General features: G+C 42.6%; 8 protein-coding genes across 8 annotated transcripts; 4 read left to right on the plus strand and 4 right to left on the minus strand.

The window, feature by feature from the left end:
- Nucleotides 1–151: 151 nt before the first annotated feature.
- On the plus strand, nucleotides 152–1,859 carry ABP140 (tRNA(Thr) (cytosine(32)-N(3))-methyltransferase; the record flags this gene model as incomplete). The annotated part of the gene is given in 2 exon segments (XM_003679106.1): nucleotides 152–832; nucleotides 834–1,859. Coding segments are annotated over 2 exon segments (1,707 nt in total).
- A 66-nt stretch (nucleotides 1,860–1,925) lies between these two features.
- On the minus strand, nucleotides 1,926–2,816 carry ATG5 (Atg5p; the record flags this gene model as incomplete). Its single annotated transcript, XM_003679107.1, has 1 exon — nucleotides 1,926–2,816. One exon carries the CDS (start codon nucleotides 2,814–2,816, stop codon nucleotides 1,926–1,928), a length of 891 nt encoding a protein of 296 aa, XP_003679155.1.
- Nucleotides 2,817–2,970: 154 nt separating this feature from the next.
- TDEL0A06130 (uncharacterized protein) lies at nucleotides 2,971–3,810 on the plus strand (the record flags this gene model as incomplete). The annotated part of the gene is made up of 1 exon (XM_003679108.1): nucleotides 2,971–3,810. One exon carries the CDS (start codon nucleotides 2,971–2,973, stop codon nucleotides 3,808–3,810), a length of 840 nt encoding a protein of 279 aa, XP_003679156.1.
- Nucleotides 3,811–4,492: 682 nt separating this feature from the next.
- Nucleotides 4,493–7,078, minus strand: TDEL0A06140 (non-specific serine/threonine protein kinase; the record flags this gene model as incomplete). Its single annotated transcript, XM_003679109.1, has 1 exon — nucleotides 4,493–7,078. One exon carries the CDS (start codon nucleotides 7,076–7,078, stop codon nucleotides 4,493–4,495), a length of 2,586 nt encoding a protein of 861 aa, XP_003679157.1.
- Nucleotides 7,079–7,498: 420 nt separating this feature from the next.
- Nucleotides 7,499–8,974, plus strand: MET7 (tetrahydrofolate synthase; the record flags this gene model as incomplete). The annotated part of the gene is made up of 1 exon (XM_003679110.1): nucleotides 7,499–8,974. The coding sequence occupies one exon, from the start codon at nucleotides 7,499–7,501 to the stop codon at nucleotides 8,972–8,974; it is 1,476 nt and encodes a 491-aa protein (XP_003679158.1).
- A 79-nt stretch (nucleotides 8,975–9,053) lies between these two features.
- Nucleotides 9,054–10,190, minus strand: SSP2 (Ssp2p; the record flags this gene model as incomplete). Its single annotated transcript, XM_003679111.1, has 1 exon — nucleotides 9,054–10,190. One exon carries the CDS (start codon nucleotides 10,188–10,190, stop codon nucleotides 9,054–9,056), a length of 1,137 nt encoding a protein of 378 aa, XP_003679159.1.
- A 253-nt stretch (nucleotides 10,191–10,443) lies between these two features.
- PUS7 (pseudouridine synthase PUS7) lies at nucleotides 10,444–12,471 on the minus strand (the record flags this gene model as incomplete). The annotated part of the gene is made up of 1 exon (XM_003679112.1): nucleotides 10,444–12,471. The coding sequence occupies one exon, from the start codon at nucleotides 12,469–12,471 to the stop codon at nucleotides 10,444–10,446; it is 2,028 nt and encodes a 675-aa protein (XP_003679160.1).
- A 213-nt stretch (nucleotides 12,472–12,684) lies between these two features.
- On the plus strand, nucleotides 12,685–13,989 carry PRP46 (mRNA splicing protein PRP46; the record flags this gene model as incomplete). Its single annotated transcript, XM_003679113.1, has 1 exon — nucleotides 12,685–13,989. One exon carries the CDS (start codon nucleotides 12,685–12,687, stop codon nucleotides 13,987–13,989), a length of 1,305 nt encoding a protein of 434 aa, XP_003679161.1.
- Nucleotides 13,990–14,032: the final 43 nt, after the last annotated feature.

The following is a 14,032-nucleotide window of genomic DNA, read 5'->3' on the forward strand; positions in this document are numbered from 1 at the left end:
ATTGAACTATCTTAGCGCTACATCTTTTCGTCTTGATGGTTTAGTCGATATTTTTGCCAGGCTGTATCAATGAAAAAAATACAAAAAACTTCAAGCTTTTAAATTGTTAAGAATTTCGATTATACAAGGTAAAGCTCGATCATTGGTCATCATGGGAGTAGCGGATTTGATCAAGAAGTTTGAAAAGATATCCACTGAGGATGAGAAAGCTGTTGTACCTGTAAGTGCCGGCAAACCAAATTCGGTCAAGGATGAGAAGAATGAAGCTGGATCTTTTGAAGAAGCATATAAACCACAGGAGTCCAGTGGTCCTGCTGCTCAAGACGTACAGGAGACTACTGAGGAACCAATTGCAGAAGTTTCAGTGCCAGCTGAACATGACAAGTCTGAGATCAAGGTTGAAAAATCTGATGAAAAGTCTGACACCAAGGTTGAAGAAACCTCATCCGAGGTGAAGGAGGCGAAAGAGCTGAGTGCTCGGAATGAAGAAGAAACTTCAAACGAGGAAGCGGAGGCTGAGGCCAACGAGGAAGCTGAGGCTGAGGCCAACGAGGAAGCTGAGGCTGAGGCCAACGAGGAAGCTGAGGCTGAGGCCAACGAGGAAGCTGAAGCTGAGGCCAACGAGGATTCTGAATCAGAGACCAAAGAAGCCCAGGAAACACCTGAAGCTTCCACCGAGAATGTTCAAGGCTCATCTGAGTCCTCTAAGAAAAAGAAGAAGAAGAACAAGAAGAAGAAGAAGAAGAACAATACTGCTACAGCTACAGAAGCAACTACCGAAACAGCCACAGGGGAAGTTGAGAATCTTGAAGTCGTGGATGACAATTCGCTTAGGCAAGACTAATTCACATGATAAAGAGGAGTTGGCAGCAATGACTCAGGACGTACAAGAAGAAATATCCGAAACGATAGCCCATGAAAACATTCAAGCTGATCAGGACAGAGACGCGCAAGTCTCTACCACGCGGTTGGGACGTGACGACCCATTTGAATTTGGGAAAAGGACTCTCACAGAGAGTGTTGACGTTTGGGATCACAATGCTTGGGATAATGTTGAGTGGGGTGAGGAGCAGATTAAGTTGGCAGAAGAAAAAATCAAAGGTCAATATGAAAACCCTGTATCAGAATTTGACAAGAAACTATACAATGGAAACCCTGCTCGTTACTGGGATATTTTCTACAAGAACAATAAGGAAAACTTTTTTAAAGATAGAAAGTGGTTGCAAATTGAATTTCCATGCTTGTACGCTGCTACCAAAAAAGATGCTGGACCTGTGACAATATTTGAAATTGGTTGTGGTGCTGGTAACACTTTCTTTCCGATTCTCAATGAGAACGAGAATGAAAATCTTCGTATAATCGCCGCAGATTTCGCTCCCAAAGCAGTAGAACTGGTCAAAACTTCTGAGAACTTCAATCCCAAATACGGCCATGCGGCAGTTTGGGACCTTGCTAACGTTGAGGGAGAGTTACCAGATGGTGTGGAACCTCATTCTGTTGATATTGCCGTAATGATCTTTGTGTTTAGTGCTCTGGCACCTGATCAATGGGATCAAGCACTAAGCAACTTGCGTAAGGTAATGAGACCGGGAGGCAAAATACTGTTCCGTGACTATGGGCGGTACGATTTGGCTCAAGTCAGATTCAAAAAGAACAGGCTTTTGGACGATAACTTTTACATTAGAGGAGATGGTACTAGAGTATATTTCTTCACCGAGGAGGAATTGAGAGAGATATTCACTGGTGGCTCTTTCATTGAGAGCAAGATTGGTACGGATCGACGGCTACTAGTGAATAGGAAGCGGCAATTGAAGATGTATCGTTGCTGGCTTCAAGCCGTTTTCGAAGTTCCAAAATAGATACAACACACAGCTAACACATTGTCATATTGCTCTTCATAGTTGAGAATGTTTATTTGTACATATTTACTTCGAGGCTTCTTCTGCATACTCGCTGTCTGTTATCAGGCATATGGACAAATGCAAAAACCCATCAAGACTGAACAAACGATTGTACAAATCGTAAAGATCTTCAGTCAATGGTAACTCAATACCATTCGACACTACTTTTGATAAAGTCACATGGTCCTTCTGAAATAAATTAGGGAACTGAGCTTGGATTAAATCTATAAGTTTTGTTCGTGTGCCATCATCCTTTGAATGAACCGTCACAGGCTGGAACAGTTTTACTTCTGGGAGAGTTTGATGGATTATTACTGGAATAAAACGAGGCTTGAATGGAATAACTTTGTTGGCAACGTAAATGAAATTTTCTTGATCTCTAGTAACAACACTTTCCCAAAACCGGCTGGATTCTTGCATTGACAAAGACATTACCTGCTTTGAGGACCCATTGAGTATAAAGCATGCCTGTTTCCATTGATGCATCAAATAACTTCGAATCTGCTGCAGTCCCCCCGTTAAGGGTATTACTCCGGGCGGTAATTTTGGTCCTTGAGCCAGCTCCAGCCGCCATACCTCCAATGAATTTTCAGCATCTTTGTCCTCTCTCTCAGATGGATTCAACCCTATCATAGAATCGTAAAGCACTCCTGCTGGATAGTTCCAGTACAAGGGCACATTCTCGAATTCGAGCCAAATATGCTGTTCCTCATCATCTAGATCCACCCTCAGAGAATCTCGTACTCTGTTTATAATTGCAGGTAAGTAGCACGTCAAGTAGATGTCTCTCGGTATCCTAAGGTTTACTGCACAATCTTTGGGACTTTCGTCGACTGCCAGGAGGGTGGGCTTCACCGTTATTTGCACGTTCAGCGCACCTTGCCAGACCAGTTGCCTAATATCATTGATTGACATTACTGAACAACTCGAAGACAAAGTCGGCTTCATTCTTCAATTTGTATGATTTACGGTGTATAATTGTCTTCGCGAGGCTTCAAAGCATACTCATCGGACAAGCATTACACACAATAATAACTACAAAGATGGGATTGAAGAGCATATACGGCTCATGAAGATCGTGAAAGCTCAGTCTGCTGTGCCGATAGAATGGCTTTGGGATTTTGAAGATGCAGAACGAGATGCTTATCTGGTTGACAGCCAACATAAGACTTCCTTGCTCTTCGGAATATTCTACGTTGACAAGTTCGCCTCCAATGGTGCAGTACACCTTCAAGACGTGTTTAAAAAAGCTCAGGAATTTTTTAAAGTATGGAATGATCATTACCCTTGGTCAGAGTATAATGGTATATCGATGAGCTTGGAAAAAATGGAGGATGGCACCAAGTTCATTTATGGACAATTGTGTGTAGAGAATAATGTGAAGGAAGAGGAATCCTTGGTATTGGGTTTGCTGGTTCAGTTATCTTCCAATCTGGGGCCACAGGTTTTTATGCGTATCTGTGACACTGATGGGGACTTCCTTATGACAGAAACGATATCCAAGGAGATCGTAAACCCTGGATGCAACCGATTATGGCTACAATGTGGGAGATTGAAATTGATACCTGCTTCTGACGGTCACGGAGTGAGTCCTTTGGATGCCCTGGAGTTTCTTAAAAACTCTTATTTCAAATGCACGGACTTCAATTCTATGAATCAATATATCGCCACGAAGGTGACAAACGAATTCCCAGACAAGTTTCTATCAAATCTTGCTAGGTTACAACTGGTTATCGAGAATAAAGAGAATTGCAAGGTTTTACTAGAAAATCCGCGATTAATAAGCTATCTGCTTAAATGCTTGAATGATGAGGAAATAGTTGTCTCAAAGTCGCCACCTTCGAATAATAGTAAAAAAATTGAACTACTGGTTCCCAAAGGACACTGCAATATTATACCTTTTTTTTAGAGGCCAAAGGCCTCAATAAAGATTTAGAATTGGTACCGCTATTCTGTGGAAGAGCTGTGTCTAGTGTTTTGGACAACTTGATAAAAAACATCTGCTCATAGTTAAGCAACAGGACGTGGATGCGGACGCGTTATCTACAGAAGCCATTTTCGATCCTAGGAACTTCGAAGAAGCATCCATTGATATGAACTTGATCCAGAACTCTGAGTACGATTTTTCTCATGAATTGAACGACTTAAGTGAGCTACTGAAGAAAGGAGTTAATTTCAATGAAGAGTTTGATGATGATCTTTCCGACGCAAGGCTACAAAGTACAGAGGACCCCGACTACGAATGCAAACAGTATTTTCTTGATGAGGATGTTGATATCGATGAGGATGACTTTTTTGAGTTCTTTCTAAAAGAAGGCCTGAAGTTGAGTGAAACTAAGATTGACGAACTTCGAAGAGATGAAGGCAACCATTTCTAGCGGTGAAACATTTGGATTTCAGCGACTCCGAAGAGATGCTTGTGAGAAAGGACTTAAGATACAACTTCGACGCTCTAAAAGAGCTCTTCATTATATGCATGTCAGAGACGCCCAGGACGAATCTCTTCAAGCTCTGCTGCTGACTCTCCCGCCCAAAAAAATTAAATATTACGTATTGCAAATCTATAAAACGAGATAGCTACCGCTGCAGGACTACGCAGACGAGTTGCCGTCATTATCGGTCATTATTAGTGCTTCGTCATCATCAGGAGCTTTCGGTTTCGTTTTCCGCTCATGGCGAAGTTCTAAAAAGCTACGAGACCATTCACTTCCCTCGCTGAGAGACCTTGAGAACGTAAAACCTCGTGGGTTATCTGCGTAGTGAAGCTTTGCTGGGCCTGTAATTGCGCCTGGCGTCTCGGTGTCACTATGAATCGCTAATTCCTCATCTTCCTCTAATGTTAGTCCTCCAGTTAGTGGCCCATTGTCAACCGCATGCTTTTCATCGTCACCACCAGAGGAGCTTTCTTCCTGGATTATAGATTGATGATGGCCTGGAGCGTGCTTCATAAAATCCTTACCGTGCGTTCTCCTTCCTAAGGTAAAACGACGATGGCCTCTCTTCGGCAGTCTATGACTCTGAGCTCCAAAACGTGGGAGTATAGAGTCCTTTATTTGCGCACGATTAATATTTCGTACATCCATCATTGGGGATGATGCTGTCGTTATGTCGTAGAACGAATCTGTTCGGGAGCTTCTTTCTGAGGCGCTCGATGCACTGGACATGATACTCAAGTCTCTAACAGCAAACTTTTGACTGTAACTTAGATTAGTCTTTTCACTACCGGTAGAATATTGAGAGACACCACCAGCATTAGCGTGAGGAATGCTCGACTTGGCAGAATCAGAGGCTCTGAAAGACGAATTATTGTAGTCCGTTGAGTACTCAGAGTTGAACGTTTCGTTCGAAATCTCCGAGTGCTGTGAAACAACTGATATTGGCCTGGTATTTTTCAAAGGCTGGGAATTTGTGTTTTCAGTGAACGAAGATCTGTGATTATTGCTTGCTATCTCCGAGGTTTGACCCGATATTTCACTGGACGTCGTCGACTTTAGACGTTTTAGTTGACGCGGCTGTCGTTCTGATTTCCTCTGAGGCTTATCACCAGTGCCATCAAAGGCTAGATCTCGACCTAGCTGCTTCGTATCGTGGTCAGCGGTTGATCCGTTGGATTCCTTCGATGTAGATCGAAGAGATTCAGATCTGTTGATCCTCTTCTTTTCCAAGTTTTCTTTATCTTTAATCGACTCAGAACTTGAAATACTTCGGCTCTTGGCGGATTCTTCGCCCTTCATGTTTGTGATATTAGCGGCAGCACTGTTTATGCGCTTTTGCTTGAAGAACTTCGATACCTTGCTGAAGATGTTCCGTTTTTTGGGAGTTGAAGTTCCGGTTGAAGTGCCTTCCGCACCTTGATTAGAATTGAACGTGGTCATCCGGTCAACTATGAGTGGCTCCCAAGGCGACTTTTTCGGCGATGGGGAGACAAGAGAGGGAGTTTCACTTTTCTTGCTCAAAATCCTATTGAGTGGTGCAGTTATCTTGGAGTCCAATTGCTGCCCGAGTGATTTGTCATTTGAGCCTTTAGATTCCACACTTACTAAGGAATTATCGAAGACTTTCCTTACTGATAGAACCGATCTGCTTCTCCGAGGACGTTCCTGTTTCTCTAAAGCCAATTCTCGTTCAACAAGTAAAAGCCATAGACCTGAAAGTGCATCACATTTTTTCTTCTGAACCGAAGCTTTCATCGACTGAGTATCAAACCCCATTTGTTTTAGCCTCTTTAGAAGTTTCCTCTCCAATTTAGAATGGAAATGAACTGATCCTCGTCTTTGCTTTCGCAGAATCTTTTGAGTCTTCTCCATCAACGGAATGCCGTAAGGCTGAAGGAAAGGATGTGTTAGAATCTTTTCAATAGAGGGTCGTTCATTGGGATCCTTTGCCAACAACTGCTCTATGAGATCCTTCGCGTCGGGACTAACCAGATCTTCATTTATCTCGGGCATTTCATTGACTATCTTCCACTTTGTCTTGGCCTCATCGTCCTCGTCAAAGGGCATCGAACCATTGATCATCGTATAAAGAATCACACCTAGGGCCCAAATGTCAATCTTAAACCCATCATAACTCTTCCTTTCAGTCAACTCTGGCGCCATGTAAACCGTGGTACCACATATTGTATCCAATTGACTTTTAGAAACGCATTCGCGAGTGAAACCGAAATCAGTCAATTTGGCATTTCCCTTCTTATCCAGAAGAATATTCTCCAATTTCAAATCTCGGTGAACACAGTTCAGAGAATGTGCGTAATAAATGGCACCAACAATTTGTGCAAAAAGCCTAGAACATTCATCAAGTGAGATTCTCTTCAATGCAAGCAAATGTTCGTACAGTTCTTTCCCTGGACAATATTCCAACGCCATCCAAACCTTAGTCTCCGTAACAATAACCTCATAAAGCCTTGTTATGTACAAATAGTCAAACTGTCGATGATAAAACACTTCACGGACTACATTGGGATCATTTTTATCGCTTGTTTTGAGCACAACTTTCCGATGCGTTGGTTTATGAGAGGCCAAATAAACTTTACCAAAACTTCCCTCACCAATCTGCTTCATAATTTTGTAATTTCCAACTTCACTTAGTTCTTCAGCTGTAAACTGACAGTACAACTTGTTATAGGAGTTCCCAATAATTGATTTCATGCGATTTTGCTGGCATCTTGCCGATGACATCTTGAATAATGGGAGAGTACCTGGAACAAACGTAGAGACACTTCAGCACACGGCACAGAAGTGATGGTTCGGTGATTGGTGTTGAGCTTTCAAAAAGGCGAGAAAGGTGCCTCTGCCAGCAGATTTCAGCAGTTTTCCGAGTGAATTTCCTAGAAATGGGCCAATTACGTATGAGTTACGACCAGTATCGTAGATCTAAAATGTCTAGAGTATTGAATACAACCTCTCAAAACCAACCATCCGCCAAATATTGGACGTTTGGGAGGTTATTTTACCTTTGAAAGGCTTGATCAGTGTTACGACCGTACTCGACGACGCTATTTTTCTTCTATATGATTAACACTACCAATTGATCACCATCAATTAATAAGAGGCCTGGAACGAGCTTTGAAGGGCCCTGAAATAGTCAATTGACTGTAAATGAGATTGAGTTTGCCGTTGAGAATGTCCGCTAAAAGTTACCAGGATGCTGTTACTGCGCTGAACACGTTGCAGTCGAATTACGCAAATATCATGGCTATTAGAGAGTCTGGAGACCGTAAGAATCAGATGAACATTTGGGAAATGCAGGAGTGGTCTCGCAGGATTGGTTACAAAGTTCGTGATTTTAATAGGCTTAATGTTATCCATATTACTGGGACCAAGGGAAAGGGCTCAACTGCAGCTTTCACATCGTCGATTTTGGGCAAGTATAGGGACAGGATTCCCAAAGTTGGTCTCTACACTTCTCCACATTTGAGATCAGTCAGGGAGCGTATTAGAATTAATGATGATCCGATCTCTGAAGATAAATTCACGAAGTATTTTTTTGAAGTTTGGGATAAGTTAGATGAGACCTCTTCACCTCTGGATAAATTCCCACATATGACTCCCGGGAGCAAACCTGGCTATTTCAAATATCTGACTTTATTGTCGTTCCACATTTTCATGCAAGAAGGTTGCAGTTGTTGTGTCTACGAGGTTGGAGTTGGTGGAGAATTCGATAGCACGAATATAATAGAGAAACCAACTGTTTGTGGGATTACTAGACTGGGAATCGATCACACTTTCATGCTTGGCGACACTATAGAGGAGATCGCGTGGAATAAAGGTGGCATACTGAAGATGGGCTCTCCAGCTTATACTATCCCAAATCAGCCTGTCGCAGGTTACAAGGTTTTGCAAGAGAGGGCAGCTGAACGTAAGACAACTTTGAAGACGACACCAATTTTTGACGAGCTGAAGACGATTCAATTGGGCATCGCTGGTGATTTTCAGATCGTCAATGCATCCCTCGCAGTGAGCCTGGCCTCTCAATCTCTGACGTCAATGGGTCTACTTGAGAAGCCTGTGGCTCTGGAAAGAGACGCAAATATCCCAAATCAATTCATAGACGGTCTAATCAACACAAGGTGGGAAGGCAGGTGCCAAACGCTAAAGAGAGGCGACTCAACTTGGTATATTGATGGTGCCCACACCAAGGATAGTATTGAAGCAGCGTCTGCTTGGTTCAAACAGGTGACTTCGAAATCTAAGAACAAGAAAGTCCTGCTTTTCAACCAGCAAAGTAGAGACGCCGACGCCCTCATCAACAATTTACATCAAGTACTCGATCCAGAAGTGAAGTTTGATACAGTTGTATTCACTACCAACGTCACATGGAATTCTGGCTCCTACAGCGCAGATCTTGTTTCAATGAACACATCGAAAGATCAAGTAGAAAAGTTAGTTGTCCAAAAGGCACTGGCTGCCCACTGGAATAAACTTAACCATCAGGTGGGGAACGTTCATGTGACACCTGATATCGAAACTTCATATGAACTTCTTAAAGAGTTCAAGGGCCCAGTCGATATTTTCGTTGTTGGGTCGCTTCACCTAGTAGGTGGATTACTTGTTGTACTCGACAATCGTACCTAATACTTCAAGAGAGACTTATTCTTTGTTGATATTAATTAACGTGCCTATAGTTAATAAACCACTGCGGCAATTGTATTTTTTATAATTCGATACAAGGTCGATCTGTAATGTCCTTGCCATACCAAACGGCCCAGTTCTTGAAGTATTTTTTATATAAGGCAGAACTAGGATCCTCATAATCATCCATTGCACGAATGGCGCTGTGAACAGAATAGAAACTGATTGAAATACAGAGTTTTCTCGAAACGATCGGTGCAATATCTTGAACCTTTCCAAAAATCCCAAAATCGTGCCTTATTTCTGCCACATCCAAAACGTCGGGAGCTCTCTCCCTTGAAGAATCCCCGTGCTTGTACCTTTTGGTATTGGTAATATACTTCTTCATTATTAGGCAACGACAAATTTCTGGTATTTCTTCAAAGAGCTCTGCACTCAACGCTGGGAACATGGTATCTGTATGCTTTGCCCATTCAGGTATCAAGTGAACACCATTGATCTTGAAAAGATTAGTGCTACCATATTTCATGAAAGCGTTAGCTCCTTCTGTCGTGAGGAAATCCAATTGGACTTGTCTCAAGAGGTTGTCGCCTTCATTCCGGCGAGGAAGTACACATTCCAACGGCCCTCCGCATATCTGTGAGAGAATGCTTCCAAGCCCAGTATTATTCGGTATGTTTGCCAAAACAATCGATCTTGAAGGTTCCTCGTCCTCCTGAGGCTCCTCTTCACCTGAATCGTAGTTGAAATGTATAATTGCACCAGATTCCGATTTACTTTCTTCATCGAAAAGGTCAGGAACCCTCTGAGGTACCCCATAGGGATCGAGATGGTAATCGACCACTCCCTCAGCGGCCTTTAGTATTTTAGCGCTTAATTCATTCATGTTTAACTGCCGATGAAAATCTGCATATGTTGTCCTTTCCTGAGCCCTCGCTGGAAGAAGTCCATCAACATAATTCGAACGACTCATGCTCTGACGGGAGGTAAGACTAGAGCCCCGATGATCTGCCACGTTGGACGAAGTTCTTCTCCCAGAGCCTAAAAGATAGGTCTTGGCAAACTTTCTGAAACCAAAAACACTATGAGATTTTTGATCGACTGAGGAAGTAGAAAAGAAGGAGGATAATGAAGACACTCGTGAACGTGGTATATTTTCCGAATTTTTGATCGCATCATAGAGCCTATTGCCAGCAATCAGATTATCATCTCTCTGCATTGTCTTAAATTGTGAATTTTTATTTTATTTTGAATGAAAACAATAGCTTCGAAAACCGTTGTGTATTTGAGATATATACTGCGGCTAACGCTCTCTTAATTTATCTCAATACTCGAAGATGGTCAGTTATGCTTCGTGAAGTCCTGAGCTGTTTATCGTCTTGATTTTTATAATAATATTCTTGAAGATTTTTGTGACGCGAGGTAGAGAAAGGTGGTAGAATAGAATCTCGAACTTAATGACATCGAGCCCATTAGACTTTAACGTCACACATGTCGCCTCTACGTGAGGATTCTATCTTCATCAACTCACGCAATGCCATGGTTGCGTACGCAGAGACACCAAGTTGGAATTTCAAAATGACAGCTTTCTTGTCACCACCTTTATCAGGAACAAATCTTTCAAGCTTGTCCTTCATATATTTTTGGCTATTATCCTTTCCTTTTTGGTTATTTAAAATCTCGAGATCGGTATTGACAAGCTGTTGAGTAGGTTCAGTGTAGCTGACAATCTTGTACTCCAGCTCAGTAGGTTTTTGAATCAAAGCTCTATAAGAGCCAGCAAGGGAAAAATCACGTACTTTCCTCTTCATGTCAAATGGATCCATGTTGTCTTCTTTCATTATCTCAACATAAAAATCTAATAAAGATTTATTGGCAGGGTATACCACGTCGAAACCGGGCGTTGGCAGAACAACATCGTTGATCGTATATTTCCTAGATTCGATGTCCGCCTTTGTCAACGGCCTAGCGCGAACAAACTTAGCATCACGCAGATCTTCATCAAACTCATCTTCCTCAACTTCTTCAACCTCTCGAGGTTTGCTCGAATCGATTATCACGAGATCCCCTTCTATCACTTCAAGACCATATAGCTCGATCCTTTTGCTAGCGACAGCGTTCCATACATAGCTTTGGTATGCATGAACGTACATGGTCCTCAAGTTTCTTGGAATCTTCATGACAGCAGTATAATATGCATTATTTGAAAAGTTGTTACCGTCTTTTCTCTGTGAGGAAAGCGAATGAAGAAGGGCATTCTCAGCAAGGCATTGTCTTGGCATCTTTTTGAGTGCTAAAGTTGGGTCCTTAGTCTCAGCCCAAATTTGTCTTGCTTCTTTTGATTTTGGCAACACATTATTCTGGTCGGAAAGAATCAATTCTGCAGCTTGTTCCCAGTGACCAGACAGTAGTTCTTTCCCAACGGCGTGAGTCGAAATGCTGAAAGTTCCAAATCTTTGCATACCAAAGTAGTTGACAAAACCATTTTGACTTAGCAACTTCGTGCCATTTTCGACAACCTGTTCGAGGCTCATTTTAGAATCATCTGGAACTTTGGCATTTCTGATGACAATGACGAATTCGTTACCTTTTAGATCACCAAGATTTAGACTTTTATCGTCAAATTTAAAGCCACCGCAGACCATACCCTTCAGCGTCCTGTTGAGGGCGTTCAGTCTATCCACACCAATATGAGAAACTGAGAGCCTCTGACACGTCACACCTCTTCTGTCTTTGGTTCCTGCAAATCTGATTGCACGAGTTGGCATACGCAAAAATTTGGTCAAGAGATTGACTGCATCCATGGTATCCTTATTCTCTTTGTACAGAGTGAAATGAAGAAAATCTTTAGTTGGTCCATATCCCCAGTTTTCAACACCATTGGCATCCTTGTTCTGTTCAACAAGAGCTTGTCTACTCACTCTCGTTTTTCTACCACTCCTAGCGATCTTGAAAGTGTTTGTGTCCGTTGTGACCGATTCCAATTCGTTGTTAAAGGCTTCACGCAGCAGTTGATGGATCTTTGTTCTCTCACCCTTGTCATCGAAGCTCTTAGTGGTTTCCATCTTTTGAGCAGTACGAAAAACGTCCTCAATCTTCTTCACGTCATCTTCGGTCAGCAATTCAACTAATTGCTGCCTCAGTTCCGGCTTCACTTCAAACTCTTGTCTTCTCTTATGCTCAATCTCATGTTGTGCCTTGCTTTCCTCAGCTGAAGGACGTTCTTTCTTGGGCATCTTAAATCCTTTGTCCTTTAAATGAACAACATTCCCTTCTTCGTCGATCTCATGCACTAGGAAGTCGGTGTACCGCTGTTTGATCTGACCACTGAAACCAGGTATTTCCTTGCTCAAGTATTGTACAATTCCAACATCTGACTCATGCAAGCCATCGTCGACGGCTTCCTGCTCAGCTACCTGAGTTTTTAACCTTTTCGAGTCGGAAGAGTCTCCAGGAACTTCCTCTAGCTGTCTCTTGGCATCAATAATAGGTTCAGACATTATAAAATTGACTAATCACCGACCAATGACCTATTTTATTCAAGCGATGAGCTGATCTGAGCTGAAAGATTGAAAAATTTCATAATAGTGTAGAATCTACAAGGCCCGTCACCGGTAACGAAGCTCATCGATCAATAATAAAGCTTAAGCTATCTTATGAAAGCCATTGATAGTGGTTTTTGAGAAGATCCCAGTGAAGTGATTGAAGGCTATATGGTGGCGGAAGATGATTTTAATGTCTTTGAAGAGGCAGAACAGTTTTACACGGGAACACGATGGCGTAATCAGTTTACTTGCATGGCTAAGCTGCCAGCCCACCTGCAAGAGATAATTGATAATAAAAAGAGTGTGCTACAGAGGTACGATCTTTATGCACAGAGTTGTTACGGCGGTGGAGATTCAAAACAGCTTATCGAGTTCAATAAGAAAGCTGAAGAACCTAGTAAAGCCATGATTAAGAAGGTATATAATTATGCGGGCGGTCAGCATTCGGTGATGGAGAGACAAGAACAATTAATTTCACAAAAACCCAGCTGGCATGCTCCCTGGAAGCTCATACGGGTTATCAATGGCCACATTGGATGGGTCAGATGTGTTGAAGTAGACCCCGTTGACAATGCTTGGTATGCGACCGGTAGCAACGACACTAGTATCAAAGTGTGGGATTTGGCCTCTGGTAAATTGAAACTGACACTATCTGGCCATATAATGACCGTCAGAGATCTGGCTATCTCGGAACGACATCCCTACATGTTTTCTGCAAGTGAGGATAAAACAATCAAGTGTTGGGACCTGGAGAAAAACATGGTAATCAGAAACTATCATGGTCATCTATCAGGGGTGCATACCGTATCCTTACACCCTACATTGGACCTTGTAGTATCCGCTGGGCGGGATAGTGTCGTGAAATTGTGGGACATGCGAACCAGAGTACCCGTGATGAACCTTATCGGTCACAAGAGTCCCATTAATAAGGTTCGCTGTCTACCGGTAGACCCCCAGATAATAAGCTGCTCAACCGATGCCAACATACGTTTGTGGGATATAACAGCGGGCAAAAGTGCCAAGATCCTAACGCACCATAAGCGATCAGTCAGAGATTTTGCACTACATCCATCCGAATTCTCCATGGCCTCAGCTTGTACTGATGATATAAGGTCATGGAAACTTCCTGAAGGGATTCTACTGACGAATTTTCAGTCGACATCAACGGGCATTATCAACTCTCTAAGCATTAACCATGACGATGTCCTGTTTGCGGGTGGAGATGATGGCACCTTATCATTTTACGACTACAAATCAGGTCACAAGTACCAATCCCTACTCACCACAGAAATTCCTGGATCTCTAGAGAGTGAACGCGGTATTCTGTGCAGTAGTTTTGACCAGACCGGCCTGCGGTTGATAACCGGGGAAATAGACAAGAGCATCAAGATATGGAAGCAGGAAGAAAGCGCTACACCAGACAGCAATCCAGGGCTCCCATGGAACCCAGCGATGTCGTCGCAGAGATTCTGAGCGGTCTCTATATTGACCCATTGTTATATCTGGTTTCTTAAGT

The sequence above is a fragment of the Torulaspora delbrueckii genome, chromosome 1 (assembly GCF_000243375.1).
Source record: "Torulaspora delbrueckii CBS 1146 chromosome 1, complete genome".
Classification (NCBI taxonomy): Eukaryota; Fungi; Ascomycota; class Saccharomycetes; order Saccharomycetales; family Saccharomycetaceae; genus Torulaspora; species Torulaspora delbrueckii.